This window comes from Salvelinus sp. IW2-2015, unplaced genomic scaffold (genome assembly GCF_002910315.2).
Source record: "Salvelinus sp. IW2-2015 unplaced genomic scaffold, ASM291031v2 Un_scaffold1085, whole genome shotgun sequence".
Taxonomy (NCBI): domain Eukaryota; kingdom Metazoa; phylum Chordata; class Actinopteri; order Salmoniformes; family Salmonidae; genus Salvelinus; species Salvelinus sp. IW2-2015.
The window spans coordinates 94827-106453 of record NW_019942722.1 but is presented as its reverse complement, the minus strand read 5'-3'; the positions used below and the strand labels follow the sequence as shown (position 1 = coordinate 106453).

The 11627-nt window shown below is 44.1% G+C and overlaps 1 protein-coding gene and 1 long non-coding RNA gene across 2 annotated transcripts in view; both read left to right on the top strand.

Moving 5' to 3' along the window:
* igsf8 (immunoglobulin superfamily, member 8) overlaps positions 1–5923 on the top strand; it is a 16614-nt gene extending 10691 nt beyond the window's left edge. Inside the window, exons 6-10 of the mRNA XM_070438663.1 lie at positions 1132–1316; positions 1649–1910; positions 2471–2757; positions 2990–3170; positions 3660–5923. Of these exons, the coding sequence (XP_070294764.1) occupies positions 1132–1316; positions 1649–1910; positions 2471–2757; positions 2990–3170; positions 3660–3787 (1043 nt within the window). The 3' untranslated portion in view covers positions 3788–5923. The remainder of the gene's footprint in view (positions 1–1131; positions 1317–1648; positions 1911–2470; positions 2758–2989; positions 3171–3659) is intronic.
* Positions 5924–6945: 1022 nt separating this feature from the next.
* On the top strand, positions 6946–8394 carry LOC139024146 (uncharacterized). The gene is made up of 2 exons (XR_011475443.1): positions 6946–7303; positions 7396–8394. It is a non-coding gene; the product is annotated as an uncharacterized lncRNA (long non-coding RNA).
* Positions 8395–11627: the final 3233 nt, after the last annotated feature.

Sequence of the window (11627 nt, the reverse complement as noted above, 5' to 3'; positions counted from 1 at the left end):
TAAGGGGAGGAAGAGGAGGGGGTAAAAGAGGAGAAGAGGAGGGAGAAGAGAGGGGGTAAAGGAGGAGGAGGTGAGGAGAAAGAGAGGGGGTAAGGGAGGAGGAAGAGGAGGAGAGAGGGGTAAGGGAGGAGGAAGAGGAGGGGGTAAAAGAGGAGGAAGAGGAGGAGAAGAGGAGGGGTAAAGGAGGAGGATGGGAGAAAAGAAGGAGTAGAGGAGGAAGAGGAGGAGAAGAGGAGGGGGTAAAGGAGGAGGAGGATGAGGGAGAGGAGGGGGTAAAGGAGGAGGAAGAGGAGGGAGAAGAGGAGAGGAAAAAATAAACAAGAAGTACATGATTTAAAATGTGTTCGCTCTGCATTCAAACAAACTTCATTTGTTAATTGTCACTGTTAATAAAGGTTTATTTGCATATAGCAAGTTCTCCACTGAAGTTGAATGCATCTCAAAATTATACTAAAAGAGGATGCTCGTAAGATCTCATCTATAAACAATACACTCTGAAAACTATGTTAGCTATTTCATGAAACGTTCAGTTCAGTTTATAAATCTATTCTTAACTGTTAATCTGTCCAACAAAAACACAGAGAGGAGAAGAGCAGGACTATTGTCTAACAGACTATAGAGACTATAATAGAATGAAGTAGAGCCATGTCTGGCTGACACGATAAGAACACACAGACCCTCAGTGGGGAACTATACAACTGTAACTTCTACTACAGTGCAACTGTTACATTCTGCTGTGCTCTCACCCCCCCCACACCACAGCTCTAAAACATACACCACAGCTCTAAAACAACACCACAGCCTAAACACACCACGCTAAACCCACACCACAGCTCTAAAACCACCCACAGCTCTAAAACATAACACCACAGCTCTAAAAACACCCCACACACACAGCTCTAAAACACACCCCACACACCACAGCCTCTAAAAACACACCCACACACCACAGCTCTAAAAACACACCCATCACCACCCACAGCTCTAAAACACACACCACAGCTTCTAAAACACACACAGCTCTAAACACACCCCACACACCACAGCTCTAAAACACACCCCACAGCTCTAAAACACACCCCCAGGCTCTACCCCCTCCTCTCCCTCCTCCCTCCTCCTCCCTCCTTCTAGCTGACTCCCTGACCGTTACGTCCACTCCGCGAGGTGAGGTAACTCTCCAGTTAGGCTCCCCCCTCACTCTGACCTGCGAGGTGTCTGGTTTGGCCCCTGGGGGCCGCTCGGGCCTGCTGGTTCAGTGGATGAGGAGGGGCACCGTGAGCAGCGAGGACAGGGCATTGACGGGTGGAGGTGTGGAGGTTGGTATTGATTATTGTTATTGGTTATTAGGATCTTCCTTTTAGCCCGCTAWGGTAGTCCTTACAGAGTTGTCCAATTCTTTTATCACTTTTGTCTTTTTAATTATGAAATGGAAAACTTTGGCAAATTATTCAGCTATTTGCTGCTGCTATTGATAGTATGTAATGCTTCCAATTGTAGATAAAACATATTATTTGGAGCCAGGAAGGCTATTGGTCAACAGTTATTTAGGACTGTAAAGTAAATAATGCTTGATTGGCTAGTCGTTTTCCAAACACCACTCAGGTTAACCTTTCTGTCAACCTCTATCTCTGTCTGTCCCCTCTCCCAGGTGGAGGTGGCCCGGTACGGCCCAGACGGGGTGGTGAGCTGGGGGGATGACTCCAGCCGGGGGGGTCGGAGTGGAGGGGGTTCCATGGAGAAGGAGGTGGAGGGACGGTACTCTCTCAGGTTGTTCTCTGCCCACCCAGCTGACACGGGGGTGTACCGCTGTGCTGTGAGCGTCTACGCTGGGAGGCTTAACCCGGGACCCTCCAGTGCTGCTACCCTCACACAGAGATCAGAGGGGGTCACCGTCAACCTCAAGACCAAAGGTAAGAGAAAAGACGGACACAAAACCACCTTCTCCCCACAAACTGCGGCCTAGTTCACTCCTCCTCATGGATTTAAAAAATATGTTTTGGTATAATGGAGAAAACTCCCCCAATCTACTTAACAGCAATCCAGTGTGTTTAAATCCACKAGGGATGAGTAAGTAACTGCACCCCTCTGGCAGAGGGGGATCCTGGGGGACTACAGCCAGTGGATATATATACAAGTTAAGTCAGGATTCTGGAAGTTGTCCTGGTAAAGCTAAGAGACTAAAACCACTTGACCTTCTACGAGGTTGGACAGTAGTTTGTAAACAAAGATACTACATTAACATGAGCATTGCCATGACGTGGTTTGATTGAATTAACAACCAAATAGCTAATTGAATTGAACCTATGTTAACGATGTAAGTTGATGCTAATTGAACCTAATTGAATGACGAGCATCTCTCTGTCCCTGTGTCCCTACAGAGGTCAAGGTGTAAACATCTCTCTCCCTGTCCCTGTGTCTCTACAGAGGTCAAGGTGTAAACATCTCTCTCTCTGTCCCTGTGTCCCTACAGAGGTCAAGGTGTCAGCAGTAGCCAACCTTCCCCGCGGCCCCCTCTTGAAGAGAGGTGATACCGTCACCCTGCTCTGCAACGTATCCGTGGTAACCACCGGCCCTGCACAGGTGGAGGTCCAATGGCTGCAGAGGGCGGTCCTCCCGGCCCAGGAGGGTGGGGCTACAGCAGGGGGTGTGATCATAGAGAAGGGTGGTGACAAGCCGTCAGTAGGGGAGAAGGGGACGGTGTTAGCCTCTCTTACCTATGAGGGCCTGTCCAGGCCATATAAGAACCACAGCTCTGAGGTGATTGGTTCAATTTATTTGGCAGTTTAAAAAAAATACATGCAGTCAATTTTAAGAAAACTATCAAGGATAACACAAAGTATATCAAAGATAAAACAATTGTAATGACTAGTATGTGGTTGTCTTACCTACCTTATTTGAATGCACTGTATTTCTCTAGATAACAGCGTCTGCTAAAATACTAAAATACATCTGCTAAATGACTACCGTTGTGGTCCTTTTTGGACTACAGGTCAGTATGGACCGGGTGTCTCCAGGYACCTACAGGTTAAGGATCTTCTCCGCCCAGGACCAGGACCAGGGCCTGTTTGTCTGCCAGGCTGAGGTGTGGGGACAAGACCCCCATGGAGGATGGTACAACACCGGGGCCAAGGCCCAGTCAGAGGGTGTCAGGGTCTACCTGTACGCCAGAGGTGAGTGTCACTGGGTCTGGGACTGCTAGCTATTTTACATACAGCGAGTGGTGACGAATCACTGCAGCAGACACACTCATCATCAGTTCCTAATACAAAAGAGTGGCTCTGTGAATCACTGATGGTTGTCAGGAAGTGTCTGTATGTCTCTTGTGTTTTCACTCTCCCACTCACTGTCTTTTGGAGACTGTTAGCCAACAGTTATTAGGTATCATAGATAGTCTTCTTTGAAACATGGCTAACCTATCCTGTCTAATACTGGCATCCTGTCTAATACTCCCAATGGTAAATTAAACGGTTTATGAGGGAAGTTAGTCGTTTTCTGAACTTGACTAACTCATTCCTCCCCTCCCTCCTCTCTATCTCCTCTCTCTCCTCTCTATCTCCTCTCCCTCCTCTCTATCTCCTCTCTCTCCTCTCCCTCCTCTCTATCTCCCCTCCCTCCTCTCTATCTCCTCTCTCTCCTCTCTTCTCTCTCTGTCTCTGCAGCGGCCGACCTGCTCCTCATCCCCTTGGTTGTGGGCGTGTCCTCTGCCTTGTTTGTGGGCGTGGTCATCATCGCCACGGTAACCTGTTGCTTCATGAATCGATTGGCTAGGCAGCGCTCCCCGAAATAGGAAGTAGGAAGTCACGACAACGTATAACGTTTAAGTTCACTGAATGGTCATCGACGAAGAGGTAAAAAAAAAAAAGACCGAAAATAAAACAACTAGTGGACTTTAAAAAGTTTCAAATAAAGAAATTGGAACTCTCAGACCTACACGATGTCCACATAGAGATGTAAATACGGCTATGTAACAAATAGTGTTGGTCTAATCTGGGACAGTGACCAAGAGAAAGACACTAGCACTACTGCTCCTACCGGTCAAACAGACGTTTGATTGTTTCACATGGTACCAAACCATTTCCACTTGTTCCTAATATGTTGCATCCAGCTTGTTTCTGTTGTATAAAACCCCCCACCGTATCAACCTCTTTTCAGACTTCCATAGCAAACCTAACCAAACAGCTGGCTCTTATTCAGCACGGTTACAACCACAATGGAGGCTGCGTATCTAGGCCAGCACAGAACAGCTTGGTTTGRCTCAGTAGTGTACAAAGCCAGTTAGGTGTTTGATATGTCAACACTGTCAGAAATGGACAATGCTGTTGGAAGTAGTTCAATTACAAATATTGAAGAGACACTGATTAGTTATCCCTTTTGTTTTGGTTTATTTATTTTCCTTGGCAACCACCCTCTCACAAGAGAATGGTTTATATATTCATACGACTTTAGTGTTAAAGTTGTATGGTTCGTATGGCATGATTGTTAAATGATATATCTGTGTTGCCCAACTCCGGTCCTCGAGTATCCCCATCAGAACACATTTTTTGTTGTTGTTGTAGCCCCGGACAAAAACACCTGATTCAACTTGTCAAGGAGCTTGTTGATTAGTTGGCAGATAGAATCAGGTGTATCTTGTCCGGGGGCCACAACGAAAAATATGTACTATTGGGCGTACTCAAGGACCGGAGTTGGACAACGCTGTGATATAGGATTGAAGATTTAATGCAATGCATGTTGAGGTAGAGTAAGTCTTACACTGCCACTACTACTAACAACAGTCCCTCTAGTCTAAAGAAAACCCATCTCAGCAATACCACCAGTGGTAGCGTTAAACCGGTGTTTTATCACTATGAAGTCAACACTGTCACTGTATAGAAACCATAGTGCTGTCAAATTTAAATTGAGTACCAGAATCTTTTTAATTCCACTTAAAGCACTGAATACCTAGACAGCTATATCAGGACAGGGAAGTTAAAGTACACTTCCTGTATTCAATCAACACTCTGTAAATACTGGGCTACACTAGTAAACAAAGCCATTTGTTTGTATGAGCCTGATCCCAGATCTGTTTGTTCTGTTTTGCCAAWTCCTATTGTTTATCTATGGTGCCAAACATAAGCGTTGTCAAGATGAGACAAACAAGTCTAGGATCAGGTTAGGACTCGGCCAGGGGATATTCTGATGCTGAGAAGAACAATAACGAAGCATTCCAGRYAGTCTGCTAAACCGAGTTAAAAWAAWAAATAAAATAAATAAAAAGTTATTTCTGTATCTATTTTAGACATTTATGAAGAGAGTTAATATACGATAGTAAGCATCCATGCACTAAGCTGAATTCTGTGTGTTACGGTCTACTCCAGAGAGATTCGTTTTTTATTTTTACTTAAAAAAAAACTTAAGATAAGATGAGACCCTACTTGAAATGCTGTGCTTGTCCGTGAGCTGAGCGGATGACTTTAACATTCAACGGCTGTCTGTTTGTTCTTAAAGCACTTGGACCAAAACTAGTCTCGCTTGGCAGACTCGTACAGTGGCTGTGGGAAAGAGACCAAAACCATTTCCCCTGGAACCATTCAAACCTGTTGAATAAGTTACTGACTGTTGTTTCAGTGTAAAGTCATGTTGCTGTTCTGTTCTCTTAGTGTAGTCTTTTTAAACCATTTACGCAATGGTTTATGGTTGATTCCTGATTGATTCATTTTGTTTTATTATTTCTTTGCAATTTGTGTTATGGTGGTCAAATTAAGAAGAAAAAAATAGCAAAGACATTTTTTACAATATTTTTATGATACATCCAGTAAACAGGAAGAAGACATGTGTTGTTGTCCTATGGAACAGCTGTGCCCTGAGCTACTAGGATAGGATGTACTCTCCTCTCCTCTGGGCAGCCATGTGGGACAGATGACTGGGTAGGGTTGACTGAGACCACAATCACCACGGGTCTATTAAGCTAAAGTGGAATCGACCATTTGGATGCTGCAGAGATACATGTCACACATAGCCTTGACGATTATTTCCCTATTCTACTCAGCAGAGATACATGTCACACATAGACTTGACGTTATTCCTATTCTACTCAGCAGAGATACATGTCACACTATAACTTGAACGTTATTCCCTATTCTACTCAGCAGAGATACATGTCACACATAGACTTGACGTTATTCCCTATTCTACTCAGCAGAGATACATGTCACACACATAGACTTGACGTTATTTCCCCTTTTACTCAGCAGAGATACATGTCACACATAGACTTGACGTTATTCCCTATTCTACTCAGCAGAGATACATGTCACACATAGACTTGACATTATTCCCTATTCTACTCAGCAGAGAAGCATGTCTGCACAGGACACATTTTTCTCTGAACGTGTTGTAATGCAGTCTGCTGGATAAGTGATAACTTCCAAGTTCAGGGTGTTTTCTTCTACTGAAGTTTGTCGTCCCGAGTGGCGCAGCGGTCTAAGRCACTRCATCTCAGTGCAAGAGGCGTCACTGCAGTCCCTGGTTTGAATCCAGGCTGCATCACATYTGGCTGTGATTGGGAGTCTGATAGGGCGGCGCATAATTGACCCAGCTTCGTGTGGGGTAGGCCGTCATTGTAAATAAGAATTTGTTCTAATTAAATAAATAAATTAAATAAAAAGTTTATTCTCCGCTGTGCACATGGTAGCCTGCCTATTACAGTGAGATGGACTCTAATATCGAGTTCCTCTGTCCACTATGACCAACAACATGCCCCAGACTCCCTTTGGGTGGATAAATCTCAAACCGACCAACCCAGAGACAAATGTTCAGAAACCCTCTACAAACAACAACAAACTATTTTAAACACATGGCTCTGGACCAATCTCTCTCTCCCTCTCTCTCTCTCTCTCTTCCGCTCTCTCTCTCTTCCTCTCTCTCTCTCTCTTCTCTCTTCTCTCCTCTCTCTCTCTCCTCTCTTCCTCTCTCTCTTCCTCTCTCTCTCCCTCTCCCTCCCTCCCTCCCTTCCCTCTCTCTCTCTCTCTCCAGCCCATAGGAATAGAATTACTGTTCTATTCTAATAATTCTATACCCAAGCCGCTGATTATGATTCATATTAGTGGTAGTCATGCGTTAGGAAAAACAGTGATCTGCGATGTTCTGGACTGTGAGCCACTACTTCCAGAGATCAACTGGCGAAAAAGCTGGTTTATCCTCTAGCCTCTGAACGATGCCCCTGGCTGGCTCCCCCACGTGATCACATTCACCACAGCAGCACTGGAGAAACGGGAAAAAGAGAGGAGAGACAGAGAGAGAGGGGAGGGGGTAGAGAGAGAGAGTAGCACTGGATAGAAGAGGGGGGAGTGGGCAAACGAGTGGGAGGGAGAGAGGGGAGGGGTAGAGAGAGAGAGTAGCACTGGATAGAGAGAGGGGGTGGGGCAGAACGAGTGGGAGGGAGAGAGAGAGGGGAGGGGCAGAGAGAGAGAGTAGCACTGGATAGAGACAGGGAGAGAGAGGAGAGGGTGAGAGAGAGAGTAGCACTGGATAGAGACAGGGGGAGAGAGAGGAGAGGTAGAGAGAGAGAGTAGCACTGGATAGAGACAGGGGGAGAGAGAGGAGAGGGGTAGAGAGAGAGAGAGTAGCACTGGATAGGACAGGGAGGAGAGGGGAGAGACAGAGATCAACGCTGGATAGAAGAGAACAGAGTGCTCCAAGTGAAAGTAACTGAATACATGTTCACTGCTCCTCTCTTTCCTTAATCCCCATGTTTATGGGTTCAGCCCTCTCTGTAACCCCTCCCCCACTGTGTTATCGCTGTGTATCATCACTGTGGCATTTGGTTTATTTAATACCCTGCTCCTGCCCGTCCCTGACCGACTGGCTGTAAATATGGTAACTGGCACACTGACCAAACTGCAGCTAAAGCCACTTAAATGGCACCCTATTCCCTATTTTAGTGCACTGCTTTTGACCAAGAGCCTTTCTGGCACCCTATCCCTATTTAGTGCACTGCTTTTGACCAGAGCCCTCTGGCACCCTATTCCCTATTTAGTGCACTGCTTTTGACCAGAGCCTTCTGGCACCCTATTCCCTATTTTGAAATAAGATAAATAATGTTGAACATGTAAAAATTACATTTCAGGAAGTTATCTTTTAAAAGGTATTACTTTAACGTGGTTTTACCTGAGTTACTTTTTTCATTACCGCCCCTGCTATTGACATACAGCAGTTTGTAGGTTTGTGTGTATGTCTCCTGTTGTGTTAGTGTTCCACTACCCAACCACTGTAATATGGTGTTATTATGCTGTTTATAAACACTTTGTTTACTGCTTTAATGACCACCGTCTGTTCTGTTTTTCATTTCTATTTAATGTATCGTATTTTTGCTGCCATTTGATAAAATCAATAAACCACTCCTGATTTACTGTAGGCACGTATTGTTGTTATTGTTGTTGTAGTAATATCTAGTATTACAAGCTCGCACAGTTGCGGTGACTTTAGGGCTAGTCTACTTTTCAATATATTTGATAATTTATTGCAATGTCTCCGTCTGTATCGCACATAATCGAGAAAGTAAACTGATTTATGACGTAATTTACGTAATCAAAACGTATCGCTCGGTAACCTAGACCAGAGCCACTAGTTTAGGTCTCTATATCGCCATGCCATAGACCATCAAACTACTTATGAATTGATTCGTCGTGAGAGAGGTAAGGTTCGTCATTTTAATGTAAATGTTTTGGCCGGCTTTTATATTGATTGATTTTCTATGCTATTTCCTTTGTGACCGTCAACCCCTGGAGTTCGAAAGTACATGAGGTAGGCCGTCATTGTAAATAAGAATTTGTTCTTAAACTGACTTGCCTAGTTAAATAAAGGTAAAATAAAAAGTAGTGCGCGCATCTCTTAGCCGAGCCAAAGATGGTTGATAAATAAAGATGTCCCACACATGCCGTTTACCGTTTTAAAAAATGGTCACAGTTCCGGTCTGCGTAAAGTGTTGCTCTCCCATAGCCACCAATGCATTAGCAGCTGGGTCTGGTCCGCTTACTTCATTGACTGTTTATAAACCAGAAAAAAAGGAGCGAGTGAGATGTCTCGCTTACTCTTCCGTMTCTGRCCGAAGTATTGCTCTGTTCCGTCAGTCCCACATCTCAGAGGCCAGATCCAAAACCCTATCAAAGAAACGTATCAAACGTACTATCAAAGGACGCTCTAGTTATTCACACATCAAATACATTATTAATTGCTTGTTTCTGTATAAACCCTGCAGAAGTTTGTCCCTAGTAGATTAATACAATTGTTTTGATAGATTTTAATGAGCTCCAAATATATGTTTTATGTAACTAGGAAAGTCAGTTAAGAACAAATTCTTATTTACAATAATGGCCTACCAGAAGGCAAAAGGCCTCCTGCAGGGACAGAGGCTGGGATTAAAAATACAAAATAAAATAATGTAGGACAAAACACCATCACAACAAGACAGACACCACCACAACACCACAACACCACATAAAGAGAGACCTACGACAACAACATAGCAAGGCAGCAACACATGAACACACAGCATGGTAGCAACACAACATGACAACAACATGGTAGCAACACAACATGGCAGCAACACAACATGACAACATCATGGTAGCAACACAACATATGATAGCAGCACAAAACATGGTACAAACATTATTGGGCACATACAACAGCACAAAGGGCAAGAAAGTAGAGACAACAATACATCACGCGAAGCAGCCACAACTGTCAGTAAGAGTATCCATGATTGAGTCTTTGAATGAAGAGATGGAGATAAAACGATCCAGTTTGAGTGTGGCTGCTTCGATCCAGTACATAAATCTATCCATTAATCCATTCGTGTCTCAATGAATGTATCCGTGAATTTATGGATAGGCCTACACATGCACCATATCCATATTTTACTTTTCTCTACACTTCTAGTTCAACAGAATCGCAACACATTGAGATAGTCCTCTCTTCCTGGGTGATTTGGGTGATCCGGTGGAGACCTACCACCTAACCCCCTACCACCTAACCCCCTACCACCTAACCCCCTACCACCTAACCACCCTACGGAAAGTTCAGAGGTGGAGATGCCCGTGTACCGAGCACTGCCGGGCGCTGGCATCCTGGGTGAGGATGGCGATGATGAAGATGACACAGAGCAGGAACTCCTGTCCTTCTTGCCCGACCTGGATGAAAGGCGGTGGCGCGGTGAGCAGATCAACAAGATCAGAGACTTCCTGAACTCAGCTGTGGAGAGGGAGACAGACCTCACGGTACTACTGGACTGGCTCACTGAAGCACGTGAGTGTGCTGCACCTCAAATGGCACCCTATTCCCTATATAGTGCACTACTTTTGACCAGGGCCCATAGGGCTCCGGACAAAAGTAGTGCAGTATATAGGGAATAGGGTGCCACCTGGGACGCAAATCCTATATTGGATATTCAATACATTTTATAGGGATGTCTGTCTATCTATGCAAATTGTCTAATACATTTTTTATGTGAGTGAATGTGCTTGTGCTTCCTATTTCCATATTCAAATGACTGGTTGGTGTAGACATTACTCATGTTGTAAACCTGCACAGCCTGGTCTCATAGACTAGACGTAACATAGTAAACGGTACACTCAAATTAGTATGATATATTACATTTGGTATGGTTACATAAGACAGAAGGTTACTTATTAAGGTAAAAACAGAAGGAAAGGAAAGGAAAGTGGGATTCCTAGTCAGTTGTACAACTGAATACATTCAACTGAAATGTGTCTTCCACATTTAACTCAACCCCTCTGTGCTGGGTGGTTGGATGGGCATATAATGCAAATGTCTAGCAAACCAAAGGTTGCGAGTTCAAGTCTCATCATGGRCAACTTTAGCATCTTAGCTAATTAGCAACTTTCCAACTACTTGCTACTTTGCACCTACTTAGCATGTTAGCTAACCCTAACCTTAACCATTTAACATAACTCCTAACCTTAACCCCTAACCCCTAGCCTAGCTAACCTTAGCCACCTAGCTAACATTACCCTTAGCCACCTAGCTAATGTTAGCGTTAGCCACCCAGATAACTTTAGCCACAACAAAAAGGAAGGTATTGCAAATTCATAAAATATTGTAAGAATTGCAATTCGTAATATATCAGACGAAATGGATGATGGACATCCACATATTAATACATACCATACCCAATGTAAAATATCACACTAATTTGAGTGTCCCAGATTTTTTATTACTATGTTATGTCTACACCTGAGTCCAGGTTGACCTGCAGGACATGTTTTGCATAGGCTACACTGCAATTACTGCAGTAACCCTGTTCAGTCTTGATTATAGGTTCTTGAACTTGTCCCAAGCATAACAATGTGTTCATYTGGAATAGTTAGCTTACTTTTTCATACTGGTTTCCCACGTCACAGTTTTAAACCTGTGATATGGTCACATAAATCACCATGGCGATATAGGGTACCTTACGGTCACTATATGGCTAACCTGGCCATGTCTCTACCCATACCCTTGTTTAGGATAACCAATAATCAATAAACCAAATCACATTTTATTTGTCACATGCGCCCGAATACAACAGGTGTAATGCTTACTTACAAGCCCAATAAACGTCTCTGTTCTATGGTCTACAGAGGCGT